This window comes from Helicoverpa armigera, chromosome 20 (genome assembly GCF_030705265.1).
Source record: "Helicoverpa armigera isolate CAAS_96S chromosome 20, ASM3070526v1, whole genome shotgun sequence".
Taxonomy (NCBI): domain Eukaryota; kingdom Metazoa; phylum Arthropoda; class Insecta; order Lepidoptera; family Noctuidae; genus Helicoverpa; species Helicoverpa armigera.
Window position 1 is genome coordinate 7962621 of NC_087139.1, and position 15711 is coordinate 7978331.

General features: G+C 37.0%; 1 protein-coding gene across 3 annotated transcripts in view; it reads right to left on the reverse strand.

Moving 5' to 3' along the window:
* LOC110376432 (metastasis-associated protein MTA3) overlaps positions 1-15616 on the reverse strand; it is a 42157-nt gene extending 26541 nt beyond the window's left edge. For all 3 annotated transcript variants that reach the window (XM_064039851.1, XM_064039850.1, XM_064039852.1), the window contains exons 1-2: positions 15007-15616; positions 8158-8319 (exon numbers count right to left, since the gene is read on the reverse strand). In XM_064039851.1, the coding sequence (XP_063895921.1) occupies positions 8158-8319; positions 15007-15034 (190 nt within the window). In that variant the 5' untranslated portion in view covers positions 15035-15616. The remainder of the gene's footprint in view (positions 1-8157; positions 8320-15006) is intronic.
* Between the last annotated feature and the right edge of the window lie 95 nt (positions 15617-15711).

A 15711-nucleotide genomic window follows, 5' to 3' on the forward strand; every position in this document is an offset into this window, starting at 1 on the left:
AGTCACTCAGTAAGATTAAAGTGCCTTATTTGTTTTATGTATAAATTCGTGCAAGTACATAATATCGTGTGTGATACCCACTCGACAAATGGAGCGGCTAACGGCGGCACCTGCAGAGCCTCAAGCACGACCTTGGCTCATACGCAATACTACTTGAACGGTCAGCGATCGACATAGCATAAATATTATGCGGAATCATTAAATAAATGATATGTGGCAAAAAATATACAGACCATTTAGCCTAAAGACACGTTTAGAGCGGATTGTTTGTTCTTGTCAAACAAGCGATAGTTTTATGCTCCAAGTTAAGTAATATCAGTGTGTATGTTTATGATTATTACATCAACTTTCTTTTCAGCTAATAAAAAATCTTCTCTACTTGTAGGTGTATCTGTGTCGAATGACGATGTTAGAACTTATCCCACGATGGACAATATTGTGCATAGGTTCCTACTTTCTGAAAAAATCCTAGTATTAAAACTTTTTCTGTGTTTCCTGATAGATAAATGTCCCAACTGTTACGACGAAAAACGCAGTAGGATACGTGTCTGTTAGGTCGCGGTATGCGATGTCACGGCGCCACTACGTGTGCTCGCAGTGAACCAGCAGAGCGACGAAACGGATACTCGCTTCACCTGCTCGCTTCCGCCCGATAATTACAAGAAACGCACTACTAACAAAACATATTATGCGTTATTGTTTTCTCTAAATACTATTGTCGTAAACTTGATACGATTCGTTGGAAAACTGGAGTACGTTGGCGTTGATTAACGTGTGAGAGTCGAGAACCACCTTAGTTTATGGGACGCGGTGTTGAACAAAATCTCGTTGGTTTAACGACGCAATGTCAAGTTGTTTGTCCAAATATGGCAGCGTACTGTCTTAAATATTGTCGAGTCTGCGTGGTTTCAATGAGCAAGACGCTAGAGTGTAAACTATGGGATGTTGAAACAATGCGACGATCTTGTACAAGTGCGGATCGGTCGGATGCGCGGAGGTCATCGACCCCGTGCCCCCCTCCCGCCCGCCGGCCACGGTCTCACTTTCGATGCGCCCGAGGCCTCCATGAGTCCACGTGCCCGTGCGCAGCCACCGACACCGTCGCTGGTGACGTCACCGCCTTCAGGACCACGCGCAACGGTGTTACTTGCCAGAGCGTGAAGCTGTTTGTGCTTTTCATTAGAACACCCATGGGAACCATGCTAACTACGGATTCCTCAGTCCTTTCCCTTACTGACATAGTTTAGATTGTACGTAACGTTCAGAGGTTAGTCGGTTTCTATGGAACATTTGCTATATCTATGGTAGATTTATGTTGACGATACGGCAACTGGTAGCAGTTTGTACTGTTTTATGACTTTACTTACAAGAACGATTAGTCAACTCAGTGTAGGTACACGTTAGTGACAAATCATAGAACGCTGAACGGTGTTAAGAAAGTGCGAAATATCACGCACTAGTGCAAATGTAAAGGCAAACGAACCTGTTGGCAGCAGGTAGGGGTTAGGTAGAGTCGTGTGGTCGGATATTCAGGACAGTGAATCTGTAAACAAGAACTTACGCCCCTAGAAAGTTTCATAAGGGCAAACCATAACCCTCTGGTGGCAGTTCATTCAGTAAGGATTAAAGTACACCATGATCATGTAGCGGCTGGTAAATGGTAATCATAATAATGCTAAATGAGACAAACACTGCAACTGCATCACACAAGGATTATGTGAATCGTGGGCGTAAGTCAAAGTATTTACTGGACATTGAAGGAGTATTATGTGCGTAGACCAAATATGTGTTGCGATGAGGAGATTGAAAAGAACATCGAGAATTAGCATCTCTAACAGGTAGCGACGTATGATGGTCAGTACTAAGTTATCTTTTCAGTTTATCTTTTAGGTATCTACCAACATAATGGTTGATTTCTTTGAGTGACATCCCCAAAATTGAACTGTCTACGTCGCGACGAAAAATATGGCAGGTTTGTAACCTTACTTTATCAATAATATTACACCTGAAGTCCATTGACCCCATAAACCCATTATATTGTTAATAAATGAAACGAATGTCGAAATATTTGGTGATAGTTGATAAAATTTATCGCAACATCAACATTTTGCTTAGTAACGAAACAGAAACACTAGCCAGTTTGTTAAAGCCGCGACTACATTACGCCTAGGAGCGGTAAATATAGCGGGTTATCATTTTTTAATTTTCTTTATTTTTTATTAAATGTAGCATCATATGAAGTAACATCAGATTTAATAATGATTTTAGGATAAATGGCGAAAAATTTCTCAAGGTTGGGTGAACAGAAACTTTCAGGATTTTTTTAACGTTTCGATCATCACTTGCTGTAAATAATTTAGTCCCAATATGCGTCATAGTTGTGGTGTTGCATTTGAAACTACAACAAGAATACTGTAGACCTTTTTATTGGAGACATGCAGATATTGACAAGATGAAAAAGTTTTTCCGCTATCACTCATTGCTTAGTCAGGGGTTGAACGAGCAGTCTTAACAATGTTGCAGTAATCGACTCAACTCGTGTAAGCAACCATTACACAATTCGATTACGTAATAGAAAGTTGTGATTCGTTATCAACCAGACGCTTTTAAACATTCTTTTACATGCGTCAGCAAACCAAATATTTCGAGTTTCTAATAACAACTCGCAATTAATTAAGCAGTCTTAAGTCTTCCTCTACGAAATTGGGCGTGTGCGAAGCTTTTGATGCTATTTCTCACACACCACTTTGAGATCGGATTGAGACAAAACAAAATGTAAATTGAGAAAGTATAATGTACCGTCAATCAACCCCAAAAGCCAAACGTTAAATTGTTTTAAGTCAAAAATGCCAGAATGGACTTAACATTCGTAGAGTTCAAAAGTAGTGAAACACTCAATTGACAAGACAGTAGTAGCAACAAGATTTTTTAAAGTTTGGCTCCAAAAGAAGCTTACAGCCACACGGGTCAATCGATGATAAAGTTAAGAAAATCTTGACATGACGCGTTTCCCCGTAAGTCATGTATAGTTTGTGACTCTTGACTGTCGTTACGGGTACTCAAAAGCTTCTGAAAAGCAGTCTAACTAAGAATCTTATCGGGTAACTGGGTTGAGGATGTCAGACAGGCATACATATTGGTAGTAATATAAGAAGGCACATAAAGAAATAATTATGTAAAGTGGTGTAAAATTGTAATCGAGTTTTATATAAAATGTTATATATTTTAACTAGTTTGACCTGTCCTGAATTCACACGGCTGGCCTTTAACCGTGAAGCATAGCTAATATCCAAACCATACATTATGTATGTATGTATCTAGCTACTATTTTATGAACATAAAAAGTATTTCGGACTGCGAAATAGTTTTTAGTGAAAACTTTAATAGCTAGAAAGTATTGAACCTAAATAGGTCCAAAACTTTCTAGCCGACGCGGTACTAGAAATATTGGTGAGTATACAAAAATAACAGACACAATAGGCGGACCTTATAGTGTTATGGTGAATTCGTTCGAATCTAATTGTTTTAAAGGTTTACGGCTGAAATAGAAGCCAACACTGGAATAAACTCGCCGTTGTATATAAACTCTGTTTTCCGTTCTGTTTCTCCTGAGTTATCAGGCAAATACCAGAGTGTAGTTACAAAATTTTTCCAAAGTTGCGTCAACTTTTTAGATTTTCGGATTTTCAGATAATGAACCTGGTGACAGTGGGACTGTTTGGGAAGTGTACATAACAAAGCATATAAATATCCGATTTGAGAATCTCTTCAGTTTTGGGAATTTGATTAAAATTAAAATATTAACTGTTGTGCGAGTATTACATTAGACGCGGTATAATTCTTTTATCGATTAAGCAAGCAGGTATCCATTACGTATTACGTATATTTGAATAAGTAGTGAGTTGGCAGTGAGCAGGCCGCGTAACGGTGTCTAGTATCGAAGTCGTCGGCGAGGGTCATCGGCGCGTGGCGACAATTAAAACCGGGATAAGTGTTGCGTGTACCTGCGAGATGAGGGCGCCACGGTCGATACGTGGGGGCACCACCCGCGGGGAGGGGCCATTCGGTTAAGGAGTTTAGAATACAAGTCACGGAGTATTGATGTCTCCCGTGTTATTTTTATTGCGTAAGAGGACAACTATGGAACAATCCCAAGTAGTCCCCAGGTCCTCCATAAACTCGATGCTCATCGCAGAAGCGATAGGTGAGAGGTGATTGGAAGGTGTATAGCGAGCCTTATCTATGTATTGTTTATCTACATGTAGCCTTTTTCCAGTTAAGTTTACTTCAGTTTCTATAAATGTTTCACGAAAACTGCAATTTTCAGGCGATGCAGGGTATTCCAATCCGTATACGGAATAATAGATTTCCATTACGACGTGTGAAAAAATAAGCATCTTTTCAGCAATTTCAACATCTGCGTCACAAGACGTGTGGGTGTTGAGGCGGCAGACAGAGTGTGCTGGGGTGGGGCGGGGTGCGGGTGAGCCAACTCTTCATTCCCATTTAGCTACTGAATTGTACAGCGGGAGGAGGCCATGATTATGTTTACTAACCCCGGCCGCCCGCGCCCCCGGTCTACGCGGTCCGAATTAACACACGATCTTTGTCCCAAAACTCGGTCTTTACAAAGCCACCCTGCCGATCGGTGTTGCTATGTGCGAAATTGCGAATGGCGGATATGTAAGCACTCTGTTTATCCGTTCGATTGTTCGAGAACCAAATACAGTATAACACTCGCTCTACCTCAAAATGACTTGCATTGTACACAAAGCAACTAAAAATACACCTAGGTTGCTGTTGCGATGAACAGACGTACATTTAAATGACATATTTTTTGGATACTGAGTTTTCATGATTTACTCTGAATTTACTTATTAGCCTGAACAAAAAATCTACATGATATAATTTATGTATAAATGGAAGGTAGTTTTCAACCAGTAAATCAAAGCGCGTGCCCACAAGGCGGCGCGGCTCGGCCAGACAGCTACCACAAGTGTTTTATGACGAGTGAAACAAAAAATGTGGGTTCACTCACTTTATGATGTAACGAAGTTTTTTTTTTTATTTAAAGTTATAATAGGCCCCTCTTTTTATATCAGTTGATACAAAAATATGTATATCCATTCTAAAACTTCTGTGTACATTTCAGCAGAGCAGAAAATTCGCCCGATGTCTAACGGAAAACCCCGGGCGTGGCTTCAGGGTTAACAAAATAATACGTGATTAAACTCATTAACATTGGGTGACCTGCATGAACAATTATTTTGTATAAGAAGAATGTGAAAAGTAAAACTACTGCAGCGATGTTGTGGTGTAGAGTTGACCCACTGCTCCTCTTTACGCCGGCGTTGGTAATCGTCTAAAAACTCGACCGCGGCGCAGCCAGCCCTCTGACCACCGGTCGCGCCAGTGTAAGTAACCGACAAGCTGAACAATTATTCATTCACTCAATACATATTCATGTTGAATTAAAAGAATTGTGAATTGAATTACCAGTACAAAAGAGTAATTTGCCGAAGACTTACACAGCATGTCGTTATTATAGATTAGCAAATTAATATTATGATGACACCATTTTGATTAATTTATGTTCTTGTTTTAACGGCAATTTTCAATTTCATAAAAAGACACCATAGTCAATGCATTCATAAATAATAATTGTCAGTTTAGCATTAATTACATGCATCGAGTTTGCTGATTTATGTTATGAAAACGAGATATTGAAAATTACTAAAAATGATTGTTTTTACTGGAATTTATGAAGTTAGGACTACAGAATGTTGGTTACATTGTGGCCACTACATACCACACGCCTGCAGGGTCATTACCACGCGGCTGGGGGCGCGTTCCTAGCCAAGCTCCCGAGACGTTTACTTAACGCTGTCTTTATGACACCTCCGATTAATTTTACGAGACGCCCTTGATTCTACATCCTAGAGACACAACTGGACCACTTTACAACAGACTGACCATGAACAGAATAGAAATTATTAAATGAAGGAAGAAGCTATCCATTCGGATTTGGCAATTTTTTTAATAACATTCGTTGAAACATTTATCGATTTTGATGATCGTTAACCGTCTCTACCCAACTTTATTGAAGGTTCGCGCAACAGACATGTCTTCTTCCATATTGTGCTATCTGACGTCATGTCACAATTACATTATTTCCAGCCATATCGTCTATCGCACAATCCATCCTTTGTTTCTTTGGTGGTTCCCTTCCTGTATATTCTACCACGTTTATGCTCAAGACTCAGTCTACGTTCCAGTACTCTGATCTTGGGTCATAGTGCATGTTCTGTATAACCGGCCACGGTCTTTCAGATTTTTCGAATGCTGAAGTAAACTCATACTAGGAGCTAATAGGTAAGGATATTTGGTATATTAACTTATAAGCAGCCATTTATGAATTGATACATACTCATATTATAGTTTTTTTGTCTTTTATAACTCCACAAATAAACGTATACTAACTTAGAATGCAACCTAAACTTCTATCTACTTATAATTAATTTATCAGCATATTATAACATTTTGGACAGTAATACGGCAACTGGCATATACAATTTTAATGTGAGTGATGTCATTAGCGAACCTAATCTTGAATTAGTGCTTATCTAATCACTTAATCGAAACTATACGTAACTTGATCTGGTTAACCGAAGTATTATAAATATTGAAGAATGAAATTATTGTAACTTTGGTCACAACATGCATTCCCACTAGGTACGTGTTGTTTGTCTGTGTGGTGAGGTTGAGGCGGGGAGTCGAAGGACATACATTGACCATACAGAAATACTCCGGATATGGCCTTCAAAAGAAGGTCGTTTCAAACGTTTGAGCCACCTATATTTTGTACTAAAGTATAAAATTGCAGATAAAAAAATAAATGAAGACTACCGGACGCTGAAGTCCTGCACACCAAGTATGTACAAATTCAATGAATATTGTTATGGAATCAATATTTAGATGGTAATATTAAAGATGTTGTCCAAGGACTCGGAGCGCGAGTTACTTCGCGTATCGAGGCAACCGTCCGATCGCGTGAGCCCTTGTTGTTCATGATATTAGTATGGTGAGACGGTGGATCGATTCGAGTGGGTTTACGAGCTCGATCATTATCTCTATCAACATTTCGGAAACGGCTGTGAACGGTTAAATTGTAGACTGGTTTTGACTAAAACACGACACCAAAGTTTTTTTGTAACCCCTTTGTGCACTAAGAGTTCTATCGAGTTATTTTAATGGAACCGTAATTGACTTTTTTATTATGCGTTAGTAGAATGCTGGCATCACATAAAATCTTTTATTGCTTTCCTTGCTGGTTATATGGAGAATTGAAAGGAATTCACCTTATTTAATAGTTGAATCTAAGTTGAAATCATTCAATCCATTTGCGATTCTATACAGCATGGCAATAAAAGTAACACAAGACAATTCCTCGGCTATTTTTTTTATAAAAATCATGTGGATCACTAAAATTTACGTTTCGAAGCATTTCACACAAAATGTTACTTTTTGCATCTACAGAATCGTGCGTGTGTGTTAGACACGGCTAGACGATGTGGAATTGTTGAGATTGGGAGGTTCGAGCACCGACACCCGCTGAGTAATCCTTTATAAAGCTCCGATAGAGGATACTTTATAAATCTATTAATAGAAAAGAATCAAACACGCGTTAATCCACATGTGTCCACGTGACGCAGACGCCGCAGAATATTATTAACGTACAACTAGTACCTAATACTGCTGTCTTCATCAGTCGATGTGCGTGACTGGTCTATCCCGAAAATCAATATCAAAACAATGTCTTATTATAAAGTTGGACTCCAAGGATATTGTCGTTGTATAAGTAGCCTTGTGTTCGATGTTCATATACATACATGGTATAATGTGGTAATGGATTGAATTTAGTTGTATAAGCTTTAGCAATTTCGGCTTATACCTACTACTTTACCAATTCGGTCAATAGTGTTTAGATGATTAATTTTATGGATATTCAAGATTTGGCGATAGAAAAACAAACATCAAGAAACCCCATGTTTGTTTGTTTTCAGTAGAAATATGTATATCTCGAAAACATGTCGAGCCACATCTAAGTTAAGCCTTTAGTTATCATCGTCGTTTACAAAATAAATCGAAGCTACTTACTTTGATGCTTATCAGCTAACTGTATAAGAGGATTTGGAAGGTCTCGCCGCCTGTAGAAGCACATGACTTTTGCTTCCACGTTCCCAGACGGCGTCTTGTTCAGCTCCTCTATCCGTCGGATCTGGTACGGAGACGTCGACGACGTCTCGAAATAGACGCAGTCTGCAGACAAACATAATGGACATTGGTTAGATTGGACTCTAGCTATTACCTGCTTGCGATTATCGAAAGCTATTTTTCGTTACTGAAGTTTATTTGCAACAGTCAATAAGACAGACCTAGATAGAACACACGGACATAAGAATAAAATTTAAAGCGATATATTGTGTAATTGGAATTATAATTTCAACTATATGAATGCACACAATGCATTAAGTGTTATCGTAGTCAATAGTTTTGTTCTTCGAATAGAATAGATTAGCATTTTAAATGTCACGTAACATCAATTTATTTCCAAAACGATCGTCGTTCACTGGAACGTTATCGCAGACTCGGAGTACGCTTATGAAACTCCCGGAATAATATTTGATCGTTTTTTCGTAGGCCACAAGTGCCACTTCTAGGTGTGCAGTAGTTGATGCGGAACGGTCGGTAGCTGTTGTACGTACCTGTAATACTTATGTTAGTTGTGCCAAATGGACAACTAATGTAAATGGCGCCTTTTTACCGTTAGTCCGTACAACACAACTAAATAACACGCGCGCATAATGACACGCTTGAAACCTTTCATTCCGAACCGTAAGCGCGTTAGTTTTGGGCGATTAACCTGCTGACAATACCCAAGTATTGCTGCATTAAGAAATGATGCAATAGTGGCGTAGCAGATTTTTCTAGTCCCAAAAAAATTTGATATTGGGCTGTTAATTTTAATTCAACTAGAACCTCATAGTTTCTTACATTTTGTGAGAGGAGAATTTTTCTTTGAGTCGGAAGTATGAAAACTCATCCCCGATCAATAATTACCAGAACATAGATTTCTAGTTGATCTCATATTTCGTATGAAACTTTCCATTCTGGTACGATCGCGAGGTGAACTAAAATTAACTTACGATGAGACGTGAATTCACGTGTAATAGATACGAAAGAGCGCTTTATTTTTTTCATGTATTACCATCATCATTGTGATTTGATACTTCCTGTTTGAGCATTGTGGCACTTAGATGTATTTATAGTTCTTTAACAATGTAATCTAGCTGTTAAGGTTACGCTAGAGCGGTCACTGGAAGGATCTCACTCTATTTTGTTTTGTATCATATTGTGACAGTTGGCAATTTCGATTACATTCCGATAGCTGGGTTTATCTCGTGACGAACGTTTTGTTAGGGATTCAATAAACAGTAAAAAGGGTTTACATAAAATTGATCCCTCTGTAGGATCGACTCGTAAAACGCGCGACTGAAGAGTTGCAACCGACCCTATACCATGAGGAACAACATCAGCGGTTATATCAATAGGTATGCAGTAGCCATACACGACTGCGTACTGGTTTATAGTTATTTAGCCAGCCAATATACGAGTGTTACGGATACGTCTATACATATGATATTACAGTTATGTATGTGCGTAAGTTGGGGCATTATGCGGCTGATAGCGATGTTAACGCCCGTTCAGTTTTGCCAAGAAGTGTATTTTTGGAACGTGTCAATAAGTAAGTGTATAGTAAATTTAGCCTGGACACGTCATCAGAAGAGGGCGGAGAATGATTGAATTCTCACTGTTAGATATCGCGTGGCGACTCTTTATTTTGTTTTCTTTTGTTGTTAGGTACTTAAATAGGACATAGGTATTTTAATGAAGAGCATTTCTTAGTTGATAATGATAAGAATACAATTAAGTACAATAAAATTAACATCGTGTAGGATCAAGCAAATAATTTCCATATTATTATCTCTATGTATTACGATCGAGTCCTCTATGTATGTACTCTTTTGAGAACAATTGTAAATTAAGTTTATACCTCTAATTAAATTATTTTTAGTTCTCTAATTTTTCTGCTTTAAAGTAGTTTTAGCTTCTGAGGCAAACATTAGTTTTGTAATTAAGAATGCTGCTTATTTGTGTTGAACCTCACGAGACATTGCACCGATTTGTTTTTTACCTTAAGTTTTCATCTTACTTCAAGAGAATAAATACTGAACAAAGCTAAACATTATCAGCAACAGTGCACAATACCTACATAATATAATAGGATTTCAGACAAAAAACATGATTTAATTGATTCACTGAACAATTCAGATGTTTTAAGATTTCGTCCAAATTCTTTCGCCCAAACAATTGGACAAACAATAGGAACAATAAAAAGCATTGAAGGCAAAGTTAATTTTTCGACATAATGAAGATGCTGCGATTGTCTATATTGATAAAAAAAATCATAGTCATAGGTAGTAATAAAAATTAAACAGCGAGATTGTTAGAGAAACTAACAATCTCGCTATATTTTATCTATCAATATTTTATCAATTTACATTGACGTGCTCTCCTAGCTAGAGCAGATCCAGAAATTCCTCGTAGTGCCTACAGCTTTTAAATAAAGGAAGTTGTCATTAGAGACTTGTAAGTATTAGGTGTCGTAAATGAAAATATCCCTGAATGAATACTTAGAATGGAACCTCAGTTACATACTTTTGGCAAGCTGCAAGATGTAAAATGTTGCGCCACCTTTTTCTACAAGTTTCGTTACTTTTCTTGTCAGATCAGTTTTTTTTATAAAAGAAGTTCTCAAAGAACCTTGCTAGCGGTTATCAAATGCGGTCTAGGAAATGAATTTCAAGGTCCTCATCACGTGTTCTTTATTTTTGAAACATTTTAATTATAATATTAGGCAGGAGAATTGTATTCATTTAAATAAAATAATACATCCTAGTGGCAGTGCACTACAATACTGTCTGGCAACGGTGAACCGCGGTGTGTTCGTCTGTCCGTGATTTCGTGGTCATTTGTATACGCAACAAAGCGTCGGGTGTCGATTTGTTCACTCAATGAACGCTTTTACGGAACCCAACACGTGGTTACTCCATATTTCAAACATTAATTTTAAACCGGCCGTAGTCAACAAACGGTTTTCCTGTAGAAGTTAAATAAATATACTCTAGATGTGTCTCGCGGTTCAAACCGCGTCCCGAGGGAACTGCTTCCTGTAACCGGACAAAAAGAAGTCTATTTTTTTTCTCAAGCTCTAGACTATCTGTGTACGAAATTTCATTGAATTCGAAGCAGTAGTTTTGGTGTGAAGACGGAGCTGGACAGACCGATAGAATTACTTTCGCATTTATAATACGAGTAAGGATTCTGCTTACTGGTTTAAGAAAGAGTCATTGTAAATCGCAACCGTAAGTTATTATTACGGGCTCGTTTAACTAGTTTAGAGCTCCATAACTAGCTCAAATAAAATATATTCAGAAAATCAGCTCGCGATCTTGCAGGCGACAACAGACTGTTATGAGTATCGTCTGAAGTGAGTGATAAGTACCTTAGGTATCAGTAGTAAATTATCTATAATACAATATAAACAATCGTTTAGGTTACAGCGGTGAAATTGATACTTTGCGTATAAGAAATAACATTAATTGGGACGGTCTAAATTATTAATTCATGAAGCGTAAGATAGCGACGTAATTTTCGTCAATCTTTTTTGTAGATTTTAACGATTTAACGTCGACCAAAGATGTTAAACGAAGTATTAATATTAAAGTATCTACTTTCAGTTATTATTAATTGGAAGGTATGAAACGTGGAGGGGAATTCTTAGCCGCAATAGGCAATAAGCTTGACAATTGGCAATGTAATACGAACTACACATTCAATATAGGCAATGAAGAGGAAATGCACGTTTGTGATTTTGCTTGCTCTTTGTAGGCAATTGTTGTTACCATGTTACGCTGGGCAATATTGGCGAATATGGACGACAAAATGCGGTTTTCGGAAGCTGGGTGACCCACCAAATCTCTTTTGTACCTAACAGTAGACAAAAACAGAGACAATAATTAGACATGGTGTACTTTAAAGAAATCACACCTTTAAAAAATCGAGAGTAGTGATTGACGAGACCGAACAGGAGATGTAAAAAATATTAACGACCGTTAGTCAGAATTATTAAAATGAGTTCATAAATTCATAGAAGCGATTTGATGGAATACTCATTAGATAATAAAACGTCGCACTCTGTATACTTCAGATAAGGCTATGTGATAAGCTAGAGGCGAATTTCAAGTGACAGTTTGCCTTTCAAACAATGGCTGTTCCTATGCAAAATAGTGGGGTTTTATAGGAAGCAAACACAATTAGAAAATCTGGACGGTGCCAGCTAGCAATAACAGTAAAGATAGTTGCGTAACATAGGCTGAACAAACTGACGATTAAACTGGAGTTTACGAAACATGAGTCCAGTGACACATTCATTCTGCCAAGATATTGTTTATCATCAGGATTAGGGATAAAGAGCGAGAAGTCGTTGTTTGGTGGGTGAGCTTGCTTACGTGTGAATTAATTTTGAAGTAAAATATGAAAATAATTCGCTTAGTAATTTTTAATAAGCACGATTCAGATAAACTCGCATGTGCGTTTATTAGGAAATTATTACGTGTAGAATATGTTATATGAATGTCCCCTAAAGTTTTGTAGTAAAGGAACACTTCGTTAGTTCATGAACTAGGTATATGAAACATAGTTCATGGTTTAAAGTTTATTGAGTTTTCAAGAAATAGGTATCCTACTTGTCGACGCGTGGACACTACGACAATGGTCGGCGTCTAGCATATTTTTCAAGGCAATATGACACAGCCACATTATCTAATTCCTCATTTTCCTGTGAATATGAAGTTAATATATTGGTATTCGCCTTTAAAATGTGCCCGTTTAATTACCAAACCCTCAACATCAATGTTGAAAACGATATTCACGCTAATCCTTTTAATGAGGAACTAATTAATAATTTTGTAACTGTGCAGTTGAATATAGGTACATGATGGCTGCAAAATTACGTCATATGATTATGGCTTTGACTATTATTATTAGTGCGAGATACAAAGAGGAAAATAGTCATAAGAACAATAAATTACATGGCTACACCACATCTGTAATGTGTTAATAGGAAAAAATATTTGCTCAATTCTATTTATTAGAACTCAATGTGTAAGCTAGATCTTAAAAGTCAGACAAGGTGGTAGGGTTACAGCCTATGCTTAAGTAATAGGTCAATGAACTCATACTTTCACATGACTGAAGGTTACAATAAACAAAATGAGGAGTTTTATGTTTGTCATAGCTCTGAAACTATGTGTAAATGGATTGTGTGATATGTAATATACCTACAAATAATATCCTTATTACACACCTATGGATCTATTAATATATTTTGTACTTTTATTAAACTTCATCTCGCTAATTGGAATGTTAAAAAATTAACTTTGTTAAGATTTCTTACCTATTTGTTTACGTTATGGAACATGTTAGTGTTGCGATAAAGATTTCATATTGATATAGGTACCTTCAATTATGAATTTTGTGTCCATTCATTACTTTTATACTACGTAATCATTCTTTAACTTTGCATGTCATAAGTATTTAGTTAGTTGTTAAATTAATTGAATACTTATTTAAACTGTTGTTCAACAAAAGTTTTCCGATATCATCAGCTATCACTTTTTGTATACATGATTTCAGAACATACTCAGCAGATTGATATGAGACTAAAATAGATTGCTTTATGTAACCTTGCTATAAAAGAGAATTGCTTATGTTGATATTGTCCAGGTAGATAAAATTGTATTGTGATTATACATACTTTCATACATAACATATTGGTACCTATAGCTATATTTACCATGTACTTTTAGGGCCATAGGTTATTAATAAAGTTCAGTGTCAAAGAAAAAATCCAAGGTAGTGAATGTGGGTCAAGTCATTCTTTGTCAGGCATAAGTGTTTTATGAATGCAGGCATTTTAAGGTCAACATAAAAATCATAAATACAGATGTAAAATAAGTGAACAATAAAATATTTTTCAGGTATTCTTCTATTATTATTTATTTCAAAACTTTTTATAAAAAGGTTATTGTGAGGCATAAAAGGTCATAGGGATGCCCAAGGCCAACACACTACAGTGATACACTGTTCAAATAAAATAATAATAAAAAATATTTCGAAGTTTAAAACAAAGAGCCAACAACGTTTTGGGTGATACTAGATTATATGATAGGAAGTGAGCATAAAAGGAAGACCTAATTAACATTCGACGCGAGGTTCGCGGAGCGCGGCACGAGGCGCCCGCGCCCGGCTCCCGCGGTAACACCACCGACGCCGAAGCGCCGGCACTAACATACCAAACATGACAAAACTAACGCCTATGGCCCGTACAACCATTCATCTCATACATCTCCAACACCACGGAAGCCCCCAAGCCAACCCCAGGCCCACACATACAGAATACTCCAACCAAAATGTTTTGACAACATCGAATATAACCTAAAATCTCGTGCTGAAACCAACAAAACTTGGTCAAACAATCCCTAAAAATCATAAATGCTATTAGATAATTGCAGGCGCTTCGAGTCTAACCACCCGCCCGCAGATACGCAAGCCGATACAATGATACCTAGATGCAAATGCTAATGTCCTATTTGACGAATTTTGGTAAAATAAATATAACTTTTCCGCAAACAAGGCTTTGCCGCGATGTTTTACACGAAAACTTGAGATCGGCTTAAAATCAAGCATATAGAGAAATGAAACAAACTGAACTAATTAATGTGAGCAATTAATGAAGGTACGACAATCAAAGCAAAGCACCGCTAGTCGGCTGGCGGTGAACCGGCGAAGCTACAACAAAAATAACCAATTATTGCCACTTACCGCCGACTCTGTACATATTCGCAGCCATTTTTATACACAATCACTATTCATTAACACTTAATTAATCTACATCTGACACAATTAATAACTATAACACTATGTAATTGAGCTTTTAACAATGTTTTTCATCACGTTAACTCCGGACGCCTTTCGCTGATCGCCATTTTCTTTCACACTACTAATTTGGCCAGTGCGCAGTCGCACTTTTTGGCGTAAACTTCCTGCTCTTCAAACAAAGCAATGACATGTCATTAATTTTGTATCCACTAATTATATTTGAAAGTTTGTTCTTATAACATTAAATAAGAATTATTTTACAAATAATGTCCATAATTGAAATATAATTTACTATGTCCTAAAAATAAAAAAATATTTCATTCAAGAACGTTTCATTACTACTCAGAATGTCCACTAACGAACCGTTTGTTCCACACAAAAATAACATAATTTTCAGATATAATTTAAACTTTCATATTTGTTACACCTTTATTCACTGTTTTACTGCATTTTTAACGTTTGGTTTGATAAATATTTAGTTTAAACAAGTTTTAATTTATTTTTTTCGTATTTTTTATTCCTTCATGTGTGTAAAGGAACGCGTCAATTTTTGCCATAGACAAAGACGCTAAACTTGTCTATGATAAACCTTCTTTAGTTTATGGAATTACCATAAACAAATCCATAAACTTTATAGACAACAGAACA